This window comes from Centropristis striata, chromosome 17 (assembly GCF_030273125.1).
Source record: "Centropristis striata isolate RG_2023a ecotype Rhode Island chromosome 17, C.striata_1.0, whole genome shotgun sequence".
Lineage (NCBI taxonomy): Eukaryota > Metazoa > Chordata > Actinopteri > Perciformes > Serranidae > Centropristis > Centropristis striata.
The window spans coordinates 31,930,598-31,947,922 of NC_081533.1; the positions used below are offsets into that span (position 1 = coordinate 31,930,598).

The window sequence follows — 17,325 nt, forward strand, 5'->3', positions numbered from 1 at the left end:
AGAATATATACAATATGTGGACAAAACTGTTTTTGGTCATTTTAGATAGTTACATTTTGTGTCTTTTTTGGTGATTTTGTGTCTTGTTTTGGTGATTTTTTGTTGGGTTTTTTTTGTAATGTTATGTCTTTTCTGGTTAATTTTGTGTCATTTTAGTCGTCTTTACGTCTTTTTCTGTCATTGTGTCTTTCTTTGCCAAGTTTGTCCTTTGTTTTGGTGATTTGACGTCTTTTTTTAGGGTCATTTTGTGGGTTTTTTACAACATTCGTGACACTTGTGGGCACTTGTAAAAGTGTTTGTATAAAAATTCAATTTTTTTTACAATTTAAAAAAAAATGTCCTTTTCTTTTTCCTGATTTATGTCAACTGTGTTATTCTGCACAAAAACATGTTTGAGTTGTTCTCATCTCTCTCTGTATCTCATTAATGTGATTTTAATAGTTTTAATCAACCTTTTTTAACCAATAGTGGAGCAGCAGACAAACAGCCTGGAGGTCCACACAACAGAAGCTGAGTCTGCACTGTGTGTGTGTGTGTGTGTGTGTGTGTGTGTGTGTGTGTGTGTGTGTGTGTGTGAAGCCATTTGGTGGTTGTGGGGAAGTTCGACCGCAGTGACCTCAGCATTGCTCCGTTTGAGTGTCAACCACTCGCTGCAGTTCCCATGATGAGTGTGTGTGTTTGCGTCTGTGTGTGTGTTTGTGTGTGTGTGTGTGTGTGTGTGTGTGTGTGTGTGTGTGTGTGTGTGTGTGTGTGTGTGAGACATTTGCTGTGGTGGAAATTCTGAGTGTGTTTGGTTGGCTTAGTGGTGAGCAGCACCAGACTCCCTCCAGAAAACCTCTGATTTTCCTGCAGCAGCTCTAACGGCTCAGAGCTCCGACTGGTTAAAGTTTAAAACCGTTTCTCAACAGTTTGATGCTAATGTGCAGCACAGGAAAACCAAAAAATCTGCCAACCACCAAGTCCGGTACAAAAAAAGCCAGACTTTGCACATTTCTGCAGGAGGAAATCTTCTGAAATTTTCGTCCAGCTCGATATTTTTCTGCCACAATAACGTTCTGCAGAACCTGCAGACAAAAGAAAGAACATATTGATAGAAATAAACTAATTATTCAGATTTTTTAAACAAAATTTTTAGATTTTTTAAACAAAACTTTTAGATTTAAATTTTTTTTTTTTTAGATTTTTAACAAGACTTAGATTCTTATACAAAGCTTTTAAACAAAATTTCTAGATTTTTCACATTTTTTTTGATTTTCAAACAAAATTTTTATATTTGTAAACAAATTTTAGATTTTTTTAAACAAAAATTTTAGATTTTTTAAACAAAAATTTTAGATTTTTTTTACAAAACTTTTAGATTTAATTTTTTTTTTTTAGATTTTTAACAAGACTTAGATTCTTATACAAATCTTTTAAACAAAATTTCTAGATTTTTCACATTTTTTTAGATTTTTGTAAACAAAATTTTTAGATTTTTATTTTTTATTTTTTTTTAAGCAAAACTTTTAGATTTACAAACAAAACTTTTAGACTTTCTCATAATTGTTTTGGACAAAATTTAAAAAATAGATGTTTTAGATATTTAACAAAACTTTTAGATTTTTAACAGAACTTAGATTCTTATACAAAGCTTTTAAACAAAATTTCTAGATTTTTCACATTTTTTTAAGATTTTCAAACAAAATTTTCATATTTGTAAACAATGTTTAGATTTTTTAAAAACTTAAATTTTTAAGCAAAACTGTTAGATTTACAAACAAAACTTTTAGATATTTAAAAAACATTTTAAACATTTTTTTATTTTAAACAAACTTTTAGATTTTTAATCAAACTTAAATTGATACACAAAATTTTAAAACAAAGATTTTAGATTTTTTTACAAAACTTTTAGACTAAAAAAACAACTTTTAGATTTTTAACAGGACTTAGATTCTTATACAAATCTTTTAAACAAAATTTCTAGATTTTTCACATTTTTTTTGATTTTCAAACAAAACTTTTAGATATTTAAACAACATTTTAAACATTTTTTTTATTTTAAACAAACTTTTAGATTTTTAATCAAACTTAAATTGATACACAAAATTTAAAAACAAAATTTTTAGATTTTTTAACATTTTTTTTATTTTTAAACAAAACTTTTTACGCAAAACTTTTAGACTTTTTCATAATTTTTGGGGACAAAATTTTAAAAATAAATCTTTTAGATATTTAACAAAACTTTTAGATTTTTGACCAAAAATTTTACATTTTAAACAAAACTTTGAAAATTGAAAATATGAGTGTAAAACTGAGAAAATAACACAGTATATATATTAAAAAAAAATTAAATCAATAAAAAACACATTTAAATAAAAGTAAGCAAATATTTTAGATTGTTTCAAAATGAAAAAAATGTTCATACAAAAAAGAATCAAACTGATTCAAACTCAGACTTTGACCTTTTTCTGACCCAAACGATGATAATTACCTGCTGAAACAGTGAAATCAGCTGCTGACGGTCGTTTCATCGTCTCATTACATGTGAAAGGAAACATCAACAAACACATAAATAACAACAGACTCAGGTTCCTCAGGGAGGTTTTCACATACGAGAACGTTGTTTATCTGCAGGGAAAGAAGCGTTAAAATACAATACAATTATTTTATCTCAAAACATGTTTTAATTAGGCAGGAATGTGCAAAAAATATATGCATTTTCAAAATAATGCCATTTTTGCACATATTATTTCTACTGTTTATATATTTCCACATATTTTTAAAATATTGTTTGTTTGTTGATTTTTGTTCCTGTTCTTTCTTTAATATATAAACTTTTTTAAACTTAAAAAACAGTTTTGTTAAAAAACTTAGTTGAAAATCTAAAAGTTTTGTAAAAAATCTGAACATTTTGTTAAAAACTCAAAAAGTCTTGTTTAAGTTATTTGTTTATTTCTATCTATATGTTGTTGTTGTTGTTGTTGTTGTTGTTGTTGTTGTTGTTTTTGTCTGCAGGTTCTGCAGAACGTTAGTGTGGCAGAAAAAAATATGGAGCTGGATGAAGTTTTTCAGCAGATTTCCTCCTGCAGAAATCTCAGTTTGACTTTCCAGAGCTGCATTTTTGCATCAAATTCAATTTTCTGTTTTTCTGCTGTTTGTTTAACATATAAACTCTTTAAAAAGAAAAAAAAATGTAAACCATCATTTCTCCCCTTTAATAACACTAATTAGTGTTGTATTATGTACTGTATATAGTTTTAAAACAGATTATTCACTTGACAACCAGGTTCAGCCTAACTAGAAATAATAATAATAATAAAGGAGAAATGTTTATTAAACCAGATTGTTTGGGAACAAGAAACAGATCACAAAAAGTTCAATTTAACCCGTTAATGTCCATTCATTCTCTCTCTCTCTCTCTCTCTCTCTCTCTCTCTCTCTCTCTCTCTTTTTTTTTTTCTTTCAGATCTTTATTAACAATCAAGGAAATACAGGCATTCAGTATATAAACAAGATATACAAAGAAAAATGTCAGTTACAGTATCTATAGAATTAGATATATATACATATATATATATATATATATATATATATATGTATATGTATTTATATATATATATATATATATATATATATGTATATATAATAACATAATAAGGCACATAGGGGATAAGGTGCTTCCCTTTATATTATTCTTATTATTTCTGAAAATACGTTTTTAAAGTCTATAAGAGTGCGTCACATTTTTTATTTGACGTCAACTCTATTCTCTCTCTCTCTCTCTCTCTCTCTCTCTCTCTCTCTCTCCCTCTCCGATGACGTCACGGGGCCCTCCTCCTCCTCCTCCTGTCCTGGTGTCCCTGCAGGAGGACAGACAGAGCAGAGAGGACAGAGGGAGCAGCGGAGACAGGAGACAGACTCAGACTCTCGCACTGGTTTCTCTCCCTCTCTTCTTCCTCTCCTTCTTTCTTCTTCTTCTTCTCCTTCTTCTTCGGTGGTTTGTTTGTGCAGCCATGCTGGACACGCTCACCTTCCTCCTGGAGAAGCTCTTCCTCGTCGCGCACATCAGACTCTCCAGCCTCCCGGAGCCGCTCAGCCGGCGCTGCGAGCGGGACGAGGCCCCCCCACAGCAGCCCTCCGGGGCCCCGCAGCTCCGCTTCCAGCGGGGAGACCTGCTGGAGGTGCCCCGGACTCTGTTCACCCACTTCGGCATCTACCTGGGCGAGAACCGGGTGGCGCACCTGATCCCGGACATCCTCCCGGCTCTGACCTCCGACAGCCGTCAGATCCAGGAGATGGTGACCAACACGCGCCTGCTGCTCGGGGTGCTCTCCAAGCGCGCCACCATCCGCGTGGACTCCGTGGAGGACTTCGCGTACGGCGCCGGGATCCTGCTGAACCACATGGACCGGGCGGTGCGCCGCAGCCCGCTGGGCGCCGAGGAGGTGGCCCGGCGCGCCGAGCGGCTGCTGGGCTCCGTGTCCTACAGCCTGCTGTGGAACAACTGCGAGCACTTCGTCACGTACTGCCGCTACGGGACGGCGCAGAGCCTGCAGACAGACCAGGTGAGACCCCGATCAGCCCGGTGGCGCTTTTTACGCGTCTCCTTTTTACGCGCGTTTCCTTTTTACGCGTTTCCTCTTTACGCGTCTCCTTTTTACGCGTCTCCTTTTTACGCGCGTTTCCTTTTTACGCGTTTCCTTTTTACGCGTTTCCTCTTTACGCGTCTCCTTTTTACGCGTCTCCTTTTTACGCGTCTCCTTTTTACGCGCAGGAGGCTTTGATGTTTGGCACGCAGAGGGTTAAAATCCTCTGTGAGATTTCTGTTTTCACACTGATTCACTCTGCGCCTTTTCACACCAGCAGCAGAGAGGATCCGCAATTTGTCCTGTTTTCTACTGTTTATATATATTCCACATATTTCTTTAAATATGTTTGTTTGTTTGTTTGTTGACTTTTTTTCTATGCTTCGTATTTGCTGGCAAGGCTGCTGTTCCTTTAATATATTAACTCTTGAAAAAAGTTTGTTTTGTTGGACATTTGTTTAAAGATCTAAAAAAAAAATTGTTACAAATATTTAAAAAAAATGTTTAAAAATCTAATAGTTTTGTTTAAAATTTTGGTTAAAAATCTTAAAGTTCTGTTAAATATCTAAAAGTTTTGTTAAAAATTTAAAAAAATGTAAAAATCTAAAAGATTTGTTTAAAAATGTGTTTAAAATCTAAAACTTTAGTTTTAAAAAAATCTCAAAGTTTTGTTAAAAATCTAAAATTTTTATTTAAAAAAATTAAGTTTTTTTTAGAAATATAAATTTTTGTTTAAACATCTAAAAGCTTTGTTAAAAATCCAAAAAATTGTAAGACAATCTCAAAGATTTGTTTAAAATTTTATTTAAAAATGTGAAAGTTATATTATAAATCTAAAAAAATAGTTGAAAATCTCAAAGTTTTGTTAAAAATCTAAAAGTTTGCTAGACAATCTGAAAGATTTGTTTAAAATTTTATTTAAAAATCTAAAACTTCTGTAAAAAATTTAAAAAAAAATGTAAGAAAATCTAAAAGTGTTTTGTTTACAAAATCTGAATCATTTGTTTATTTCCCTTCATATATTGTTGTTGTTATTTATTTATTTAAAAATCTTACATTTTTTTATTTAAAAAAATTAAGTTTGTTTTAGAAATATAAATTTTTGTTTAAACATCTAAACGTTTTGTTTAAAAATCTAAAATTTTTTCGTTAAACTAAAAAAGTTTCGTGAAAAATCTAAGTGTTTTGTTTACAAAATCTGAATCATTTGTTTATTTCCCTTTATAGATTGTTGTTGTTATTTAGGCAAAATCACACTAAATGCTGCAGGTTCTGCAGAGCGTTTGTGTGGCAGAAAAAATATGGAGCTGGAAGATTTCAGCAGATTTCCTCCATAAGTTTTTTTTTTAAATATACGTTTTTGTTTAAACATCTAAAAGCTTTGTTAAAAATCCAAAATTTTATTTTATTATTAAAAGTGTATTAAATTGTAAGACAATCTCAAAGATTTGTTTAAAATTGTATTTAAAAATCTGAAAGTTATGTTATGAATCTAAAAAAAATGTTGAAAATCTAAAAGTTTTGTTTAAAATCTAAAAGTTTGTAAGACAAAAGATTTGTTTAAAATTCTATTTAAAAATCTAAAAAAAATTTGGAAGAAAATCTAAAAGTTTCGTGAAAAATCTAAGTGTTTTGTTTACAAAATCTGAATCATTTGTTTATTTCCCTTTATAGATTGTTGTTGTTTTTTAGGCAAAATCACACTAAATCCTGCAGGTTCTGCAGAGCGTTTGTGTGGCAGAAAAAATATCAAGCTGATGAAGATTTCAGCAGATTTCCTCCTGCAGAAATCTTAGTTTGATTGTGTACCAGACCTGCTGGTTTGTAGGCTTTCAGTTGCAGTTTGTCTTTGTTTTTAGCGTCAAAATGGAGAAAAAAAAGAGTTTATTTCTGCAGCTGCAGCAGAGGAAGAGTGAGGACGGGTTCATTCTGCAGCAGCAGCCTCGTAAAACTCTTTAAAGCTTTAATGAAGCTTCTGTTCTGCTCCAGGTTCTTGTTGTTTTTCAGTCAGGTCACATAGAGGAGCCGCTTTTATTATCCAAACATGTTAAATGTGTTAAATATGTCAGTTCACTTTACTCTAGGTGGAAAACTTCAGTGAGAACTTTTATTTTTGACCTGGAGAACTCTGAGAAAGTGTATAATTGACTTCAGATGTTCTAATGAGAGGATCAGAGGAGCTTTTCACTCTCTGCTCTATTTCTCTGGCATCATTTATGTTACAATAATAATAATAATGTTTCCTAAGATGATCTGATTGAACTCTTGGCACGATGTTAAAAAGCTTAAGTTTCAAAAAATATGGAATTGAATTTGAGTGTTTAAATCAAATGAGAACCAGAAAACACAATTATTTAATAGAATATCTGCACATACTTATTACTAATAAAAAGAGAAATATTAAATATAAAATAATTATCATATGCATTAAAAAAACAATCTATTCTATTAATCATTAATATAATCTATTCTTTAATCCATCTAATCTATTCTTTCTATCTTTATTTGTATTTTTTTTTTAAATAATTTATTTATTGCACATATATATATATATATATATATATATATATATATATATATATATATATATATATATATATATAAATAAATGTACTTAATATTGTTTAAAAGATTTATCATTTTTATGGCACTCACATGACTCCATCTCTCTTTTAATCAAAATTAATGGTACATTTTTGAAAATATACATATAGAGAAATACATTTTTTTAGAAAATTAAAACTATTTATATATATATATATATATATATATATATATATAGTTTTAATTTTCTAAAACTGCATTGTTGCATTGTTTTTGGTGTTAAAAAGATCTTTAATAACCATTTGAAAGCTTGTTTTAGTTGCTTTTAGTTAATTTTTCATGCAAAAACAGCTGAAAAAGCTGCTTTCAGCCTCAAATGTGGAGATGTTGGAGCTAAGTCAAAGACATTTTTCACTGTTTAAGACATTTAATCAACCAAAAGATGAATCGATTCATCTTTTCGTCTCTCTCTGGTGATTGAAATCTTGGCACAATGTTAAAAAAGTCTTAAAGTTTAAAAAAAATTAACAATTTTTAGTGTTTAATTCAAATGAGAACCAGAAAGCACAATGTTTTAATAGAATATCTGCTAGATAATATCTAGCTGATAAGGATGAATATAAATGTTTTTAATCTTTCCCAAAAAAAATTTTTTTTCCAAAAAATCAAAACCGAGTTGTTTCCCGTCATTTAAACACAGTTTTAAACTATAAATCCGAAAAGTTTCTTTCACAAAAAAACTGTCCGATGTTTTTAAAAAGTAGGTTAGAATATTTTAAATGTTAAATTTTTTTATTTCTGTGGTGTTCAAGCGAACAAATACAGCTAGAGAGAGATTCTAACAGTGGATTAATGGTTAAAGCTGCGATAGGGAACTCTTCGTGTTGATTCTGGCGCCCCCTGTGGACAGACGCGGTACTGCTGCCACCAGCACCAGACTCCATTTAGAAAACAGAAAACACATATTTCATTTTATATGATAAAAGGAGGAAAATATTAAAATATAATTAAGTAAACAAAAAAAATGGAAATATAAAGAGACATACTAAATATAAAATAATTATCATATGCATTAAGAATAACAATGTATTGCTTTCTATATTTTATTTGTATATTTACAAAAATATATTTTTTAATTTTTTTATTGCACATAAATTATTCTATTTTTCTATTTTTTCCTGTGAGTATATATATGTATGTATATATATATATATATATATATATATATATATACATACATAGCTTTAATTTTCTAAAAAAAAGTATTTCTCTATATATTGTATATTTTCAAAAAAATTACCATTTATTTATTTGATTAAAAGAGATGATCGTATGGAGTCATGTGAGTGCCATAAAAATGATAAATCTTTTAAGCAATATTTAGTACATTTTTATAACTATTAAGTACATGTGGAACTTTAAAGATGAATAAATAAAATAATAAATAAAGACCTTTCCTCTAAACCTTTCCACTGGCCTGGTTCAGATCGCATAAATGTAATCAATTATTCCATAAGAAATTATAGTTTTACACAGCTGGGAAGCATTGCTGAAAAAAAGATTAAATAACAAATATTTGAATAAATCTTATCTTCTACTGGTTTTGTTTCATACTTATATAGTTTGGATTGTGAAATGAGAATAATTTGCATTGTTTTAGGTGTTAAAAAGATCTTTAATAACCAGTTAAAAGCTTCTTTTAGCTGCTTTTATTTCATTTTTCATGCAGAAACTTCTGCAATTAACAATATTTTATTGATTACTCTAAAGCTTTCCTAAAATTAATCAATTTTTTGATAAGAAATTAAAGTTACATACAGCCGTGAATCACTGGGGAAAAAATATTAAATAACAAATATTTAAATAAATCTTATCTTCTACTTGTTTTGTTTCATACTTTTATACTTTGTATTGTGAAATGTGAATAATTTGCATTGTTTTTAGTGTTAAAAAGATCTTTGATAACCAATTAAAAGCTTCTTTTAGCTGCTTTTATTTCATTTTTCATGCAAAAACTTCTGCAATTAACAATATTTTATTGATTACTCTAAAGCTTTCCTAAAATTCATCAATTTTTTGATAAGAAATTAAAGTTACATACAGCTGGGAATCACTGGGGAAAAGAGATTAAATAACAAATATTTAAATAAATCTTATCTTTTACTGGTTTGTTTCATACTTTCATACTTTGTGAAATGAGAATAATTTGCATTGTTTTTAGTGTTAAAAAGATCTTTAATAACCAATGAAAAGATTCTTTTAGCTGCTTTTATTTCATTTTTCATGCAAAAACTTCTGCAATTAACAATATTTTATTGATTACTCTAAAGCTTTCCTAAAATTAATCCATTTTTTGATAAGAAATCAAAGTTACATAAAGCTGGGGAAAAAAGATTAAATAGCAAATATTTAAATAAATCTTATCTTCTACTTGTTTTGTTTCATACTTTCATACTTTGGATTGTGAAATGAGAATAATTTGCATTGTTTTTAGTGTTAAAAAGATCTTTAATAACCAATGAAAAGCTTTTTTAGTTTAGTTTTAGTTCATTTTTTGTGCAAAAATGGCTGAAAAAGCTAAGTTCATCGTCAAATGTGGAGATTTTGGAGCCAAGACAAACATTTTTCACTATTTTCCGACATTTAATCGACCAAACGTTGAATCGATTCGTGTCTGAATGTGAGTTCAGTCTGGGCTCGTCGTCCCTCCGCCTCGTCTTGAAGGTGTGTGAGTGTTTCAGCATGTGAGAGTGTTTTTTAAACGAGAGGAAAATGTGGGTCGCTCCTCGGAAAAGTCCCGAGAACAAGAGGTGCATTGAGAGCGGAGCAGACGGGTGATGATGATGATGGTGGTGATGAAGGAGCAGCGGGGCCTCTCCCCTCAGTCTGGTCAACAGAACCAACCTCTTCTTTAAAAAACACTCGGAAACATCTGGAGGGAAAGATTCTGCTTCTGCACCAAGAAACAGATTCAAACTGCAGACTTTCATCTGATCTGGAACCAGCCGGTCTGTGTGGGGAATAATCAAAATAATTATAATTCAGAGGAAAAAATATGTTTTTATCCAAACGAGTGCCATAAAAAATATTTAATCTCTGTGAAAGAATATTAAAATAAATGTGGAACTATGAGGGGAAACTGAAATAATTAAATAAATGATAAAATAATAAATACAAATATATCAATTAATTAATAAATACATAAATATATAATAAATAAAAGAATAAATAAATCAATTAAAATGTGGAAATATATAAAGATCAATACTGGAATGTAAATAATTATTTAAAATGTTTATATTGTAGTTCTCTATATATTTGTATATTTTCAAAAATGTTTAAATCATTTATTTGATTATAATAAAACAAAAAGATTTTTAAAATGTGTTTTTTATCCAGATGAGTGCCATAAAAATATTAAATCTGTGAAAGAATATTAAAAAAAATATGGCACTATAAAGAGAAACTAAAATAATTGAATAAATAATAAATACATAAATATATAAATTAATATCAGCATAAATAAGTAAATAAAAATGTGTAAAGATAAATACTTAAATATAAAATAATTGTCTGCATTTAATTGTTTTAAATGTATTTTTCTATATATTTATTTGTATGAATGTTTTCTTGTATTAATTTTTTTAATAATAAAAAATCAAAATATGTTTAATCCAGAAGAGTGCCATAAAAATACTAAATCTGTGAAAGAATATTAAAATAAATGGGAAACTAAAATAATTTAGATAATAATGAAAAAATAAATACAATATATATAGAAGAATAAATAAGTAAATAAAACTATTTCATTTTTAAAATATATTTCTGTATATTTATTTGTATATTTTCAATTTTTTAAATAAATGATAAAAACATTTTCAATAATATTTTTATCATTTTTTTAAATCATCAAAATATGATGTTATTCAGATTCAGAATTCATGTGAGTGCTATGAAAAATATTAAATCTGTGAAAGAACATTAAAATAAATGTGAAACTATAAGGAGAAACTAAAAAAATAAATAAAAGAATAAATAAATAAAAGAATAAATAAGTAAATAAAAATATGGAAATATAAAGATTAATACTGAAATATACAATAATTTTAAATTGTAATTCTCTGTATATTGTACATTTAAAAAAATATTTAAATATTAAATATTAATCATTTATTTATTTGATGAAACAAAAGATGATCGTGTTGAGTGATGTGAGTGCCATAAAAATAATAAATCTTTTAAACAATATTTAGTACATTTTTATAACTATTAAATGCATGTGTAACTTTAAAGAGGAATACATAAAATTATAAATGTGCAAATAAAAATTGTGTCAATAAAAGTAAAATTATAAATAAGTAAATAAAATTGAACACAAAGAGAAATACTAAAATTTAAAATAATTGTTATATGCACTTTCCTTTTTCTCATTTATTATTAAAAAAAAATATAAAATGTATATAAATAATTATATATGGTTACAAATGTGTAAATGTTATTAGAAATGAATAAAATGCTCATTCAGTTCAGTAGAGACGCGATTAAAGAACGTAAAGACATAAATTTCACTAAAATCTTCACGATTACAACTTTTAACGATCAGTGATTAAAAACAGACGTTTTATGTTTCATGTTCGGACTTTATTTGGTAAATAAAGGATGGGGGGTTGTGAGTGGGCGTGGCCTGTGTGGTGAAGGGGGCGTGGCTTGTCCTGCAGCTCAGAGACTTGTCCCTGATCCAGTTTCACTTCCTGCTAACCTAAACAGGAGACGAGCTCCTGCAGGTTCATGTGAGGGAGCCGACAGGAGCTGCTGCCGGGGCCTCAGGGGCCTCAGGGGCCCCGTGGTTAGATAAACAGCAGCTCAATTAGAGGCTCCGCTCTGTGATATTTGATACAAAAAGGAATCTGTTGAGGCAGCAGTTACTTCAGGTCAAACATCACATTAACTTCTTCACTTCTTGAGCCACTTCTTAGATGAAATCTGGAATAAAAGACGATAAACAGACGCTGAGTTTTGTCTGACTTTGTGCTGGATGAGATGGAAGTGATTATCTCTCTCTAACATCTGCTGTTTGTTTTGGGCAGATCGTGTTCTGCAGCTGATTGGACCTGCAGGCTGTAGATTGTTCTCTGTATCAAGTTGTCTGCTGCTTATCTTCTACATTCATCGTTTAGGCTAAAACCTACAGTGAAAAAGCTCAAAAGCTTCAGATTTTTCTTCAAAAGCCAAAGATATTCAATCTGCGATAACAGAAAAGTGGCACTTTCTCAAATATAAGATGCTATTTTGCATTTTTGTCAGAGAAAATAACCTCAACAACTAAACGTTTTATTGTTTCAGCTCTCAGAAGGTCTTAAAACCAGATTTTAGCTCCCTGGATAAGAAGGTTACCAACACTAAAAAGTTTTTTTTTTCATGCTGCCAAAAAAAAAGGATCATTATGAACTATTCCACGTTCAAATTTAGAATTCACATCACCCCTATAACTGTCTTGTTTGCATTAATTTATTCAATTTTAACTTGATGTCTTGTTTGAAATCCATGGCTGATTTTTACACTTTTATCCAGTTTGCATTAAAATGCAAAAGAGTTTTTTTCTTTTGAATCTGAAGTGATTTGTTCACAAAACTCCTTCAGTAGTTCAGTTTGGACTCATTCAGTTCCCGTGATCGGGCTCTTTAAGAGTGTTCAACATACTCATTTCCACTTGGTGAAGCGGCTTTGAGCTACAATGATTTGTTGATTATCTGACTGGTTCTATTTGAAGAAGGGTCCTGGTGTTTCTGATAAATCTATTTCACATCTTCAGAGACAAAAAAATCATGGATAATGAAAAGAATCTCTGTCATTGCAATTTTTCTGAATAAGTTCTTGTTAATGTGTCCGAACGTAACATACAGGTACATCTAAAAAAAAATGACCTCTAAGCCAGAATCATCAAAACTACAAGAAAAGTAGGCTTGGAATATTTCACTCTATGTGATGAATCTATATAATGTATGAGTTTCACTTTCTGAAATAATTGACAAAAAATATTGAACTTTTTCATGATTTTCTAATTTTTGAGATGTACCTGTATAGAAGATGTTGTCACACACTGTTTGTGCTTCTAATTATTTTAACACTTTAACCATGACAATATTTCCTCTTCTTCCAGTTCTGTGAGTGGCTGAAGTCTCTGATCCGGGACCAACGTAATGTCCTGCTGACGGCGCTGCTGGGACTCGTGTCCATGGCGTGTTTGGGCGTGTCCTCCGGCACGGCGCTGCCCGCTCTCCTCGTCCCCTTCACCCTGTGGATGGCGAGCTAGAAGCTCCGTTCGCCGCCTCGCCGCTGGTTCGATACCCGGGCCGAGCTGCCATGACGGACAGGACAGAGTCGTCTGCAAAGAAGTTGACTTTTTACTACATTTTACTGCTAATAACACAATAAGGACTGAACCTTCGTGATGCATTTTTATATTTTCTGTTGGATTAGAGTGAACAGAAGAAGAAGAAGAACAGGGTAGTTAGTTTGAGCAACATTAGCAACCAGGACTAACCCAATAAGAAGACTTTTATAAAAGACGGACAGAAGAATCACTTAGTACCGTCAAGGATGTTGAATCGACAGTTTTTTGTTGTTGGTTTTTTTTCTTTTAGTTTTTTGAACAGTTAAAGGCTCTAACTTTAAACTCGGAGGTTAAAGAGACCAAAGATCATTTCATAATTATTGCGTTCTACTGAAGATGCAGCTTTTATTTTGAAGGAGTCATTAAGGAAATAATAATATGTCAGCGTGTCACATCTGGACACACAAAACCACAGAGTTAGAGTCTTTTTTTGTCTAAATTTATACTATTCAATATTAAGTCTGATTGGCCATCCAGTCAACACACTTTCACCAAATGGTGTGCAAATAATGCCAATTTTTTCAAGCCTTTTCGCGTTATCACTTGCATTCTTTACTTTACGCCACTGTGGAGGCCAGGGGACGTAGTATAAAGAGTGAGAAAGTCCTCGCAGGGAGATTTCCATCCAGGAGGCCGCTGTTTGATTCCTGTGTGAAACCAAAACTCAAAGATTGAATGACTTACATCGACTACTTAAACACGTAACTTACTTAACGTGTCAAACTCACTTATTTAACCCAAACATGATCTTTTTACGGTGGCTCTGCGAGCTCACAGCGATGCAACTTAAGAAAACACATGCAAATACACAAAACACAAGCAAATTAAGAAATCATCTTCATCAATTTGACAACACAAGCGCAGCATTTACAAAAAGCTGCAAAGACCACAACACAATAAGAAAAATCGCTGCAAAAAGACCACAACACTACAGAAGTGCTTCCAGAGGACACTTAAAAGTGATGCACACGTCCGGACACGCTTGATATCACGTTATAAGTTATAACGATCCTAGCGTGCTAACGTTAGCCGGCGATCGATAGCATGTTAGCGTTATTCGGCGATCGATATCATGCTAACGTTAGCCGGCTATTAATAGTGTGCTAACGTTAGACGGCTATCTATAGCTGTTATAACATGAAATTGTAATTATCTTGAAATAATGTGATAAATCAAGTGTGTCCAGATGTGTGCATCACTTTTAAGTGTCCTCTGAAAACTTCTTTCAGAGCACTTTTTCTTATTGTGTTTTTCTTAAAAACACTTGTTTTTCTTCTTTCTCTAAATGCTGCACTTGTGTTGTCAAATTGATGAAGATGTTTTCTCAGTTTGCTTGTGTTTTGTGTATTTGCACGTGTTTTCTTAAATTGCAGCGCTGTGAGCTCTCCGGGCCACCGTATCTTTTTCTTAAATAAGTTTTGTTTGAATTACAACAACAACGTTAACTACGGTTTGAAAACTACGACCGTTCGTCCGTATGTGACAAGTTGGGAAAGAGAATGTGACGTTAAATGACACGTAACAAGTTTGATTTGTAGAAGTGGCGCGCTATTTACACACCATGGTCCAATCAGGCCACTTTATAGTGTTTTAAGCTGTTGATTTTGAACTGGAGCTTATTTGAAATTTGAATGAAAACCAAATGTCTCCGGAACAAGAAATACTGAACAATGATTCCCCCTGAAAAGATTCACGTTGCATCGCCAGAAGTCAAGGTTTTTTTCATATCTTTGAGGTTTTTTATAATAAATTTTCTCGACTCTTACAGGAGCACAAAACTCCTTAATTTACCAGCTTTTCACCACATCTCAAGGTCTCGGAAAAGCCTGGAGATTGTTTTTTCTCTGAACTTAAACGGAGAAACTCAGACTCCCTCTGCACTGCCGCCAGGTGAAGCTCTTGTGTACATTTCTGTAGATATCTTTCTCGATTGTTCGACGACAGTCACAGACTTTTGTACAGAATTTATTTTTTAAGATGCTGTAACACTTTATATGTGTTTTCTATGTAAATAAAGGAGAAGGACGTGATGAAATCTGACAGTTTGAGACGTTTTTGTGCTCTTTTTCTTTGGTCAATTTATGCAAAAATAAATAATATTTTCTCAGTAATTCAAACATTTAATTCTAAACTTTACTTTAATTTTGACAAAAATGTTTTTAATCAAATGCAATATTTTGCAAAAAAGAAAAAAATAATATATATATATATATATATTAATACAAACTACTAAGTTACTATTTTAGTTACTTATTTTACCATTAATAACATTTTTCAACATATGGATCGAAGAATGTCAACTTTTTTGATTTATCCATGAAAATAATAATAACAATTATTATTACTTTGAGCCATAAAAATCCAAATAAAGCCAGACAGATATTATTGCTTATTAAGAATATTAAAATCTGTGATACGGAGATAATCTTTAATTAATAAAATAAAAATAATAATAAATAAAAAACATAAAATAAAATAAAAATAATATAATATTTACTAAAATACATTTACAGCAAAATCTTATTTGTTTTAGCCATGAAAATATATATGTATATATAAAAAAAATAGATGTTATTTTTTTAAGGAAATATATATGCAATATTTTAGTATTTTTTCCCAATCACTTGTGTACAAAGATAATTAATATCAGAGGAAAAACGTCTCTTAAAAAAACTTTATCTATAAAACCATTATTATAAGAGATTTTTACTTATGTAATTAATAGTAAATGTTTTGAGACAGTTACTGAAATAATAATAAATATCCAGCCCAGTCCTCAGTAATATGAGACCTTTACCGCCCTCTAGTGGTGACTGCAGGAATTACAACAACACAAATATTATTATTTACAAAGCATGTGAACAATAACAATCACAGCTCAGAGCTCTGAAATGTTTCTTTAAAATACAGAAATCTATACACAGTAAATATTGTTTAAAAACATATCTGTGGAATAACATTTTTATTTTAATATTACAGTAATTGACTTGTTTAGTGACTTTTTTTTTTTTACCTCTTTTTATGATTTATTTTACTTTTTCCACCTTGTTTTACTGTAAGAAAAGTGAAAGTTACCTTAATTTTACATTCAGCAGTATAATGAAAGTAGTTTTTACAGAATTAAATGTTTTGTTTAAGAAAATTATATTTTTATATTTTATATAGAACTGTAAAAAAAACCCTGTAATTTACTTATTTTATTTTTTTTGGCGTTTGTACTCAATGTAGAAGAAAAAAAAAACAAGAAAAACCCTGTAAAATAATACAATAAATTTCTGGTAAATGTTTTCTTCAGTGTGTCAGACTGACAGAAACATCTTGTAAAGAAAAAAGTTGTTTCGGCTGGAAATAGATTTAAATCCCCAAAAAATTATTGAGATAAAAACCTGTTTTTTCACCAGTTCATATGTCATAAAAACATTTAAATCAGATGTAGAAAAAGGAAGAACACACTTCTGTCTCCATGAGGTATAAACATTGTGTCTCAGTACCTTATTTATTTATTTATACAGTCTATGCTCAGTGCAGGTATTAAATCTCTGTGCTGCTGCTGCTGCTGTGTGGAAACACTGCTCACATAATGTTGCTCAATTATAATAATCCTGATGTGAAACTGGCTCTATTGTTCTGGGCTTTGTGTGAATGATTCAGTGAAATTCTGTGAGAAACTTGTTGTTTCCAGTTTCTTCTCCCAGAGAATATCTGTTTTAAGAAGCTTGTCATGTTGATTTATGGGTTTTTATTCATAGTTCAAGCCATGAAAAGGCTGAGACTCTTTTATTTTTCTTCTCATTGTTTCCTACAGAACAAGGTTCATTACAG

The 17,325-nt window shown here is 30.6% G+C and overlaps 1 protein-coding gene across 1 annotated transcript; it reads left to right on the forward strand.

Moving 5' to 3' along the window:
- The first annotated feature begins 3,755 nt into the window (after positions 1–3,755).
- On the forward strand, positions 3,756–14,305 carry LOC131989819 (lecithin retinol acyltransferase-like). Its single transcript, XM_059355156.1, has 2 exons — positions 3,756–4,544; positions 13,270–14,305. The coding sequence occupies exons 1-2, from the start codon at positions 3,795–3,797 to the stop codon at positions 13,420–13,422; spliced, it is 903 nt and encodes a 300-aa protein (XP_059211139.1). The 5' UTR covers positions 3,756–3,794; the 3' UTR covers positions 13,423–14,305.
- The last annotated feature ends 3,020 nt before the right edge of the window (positions 14,306–17,325 follow it).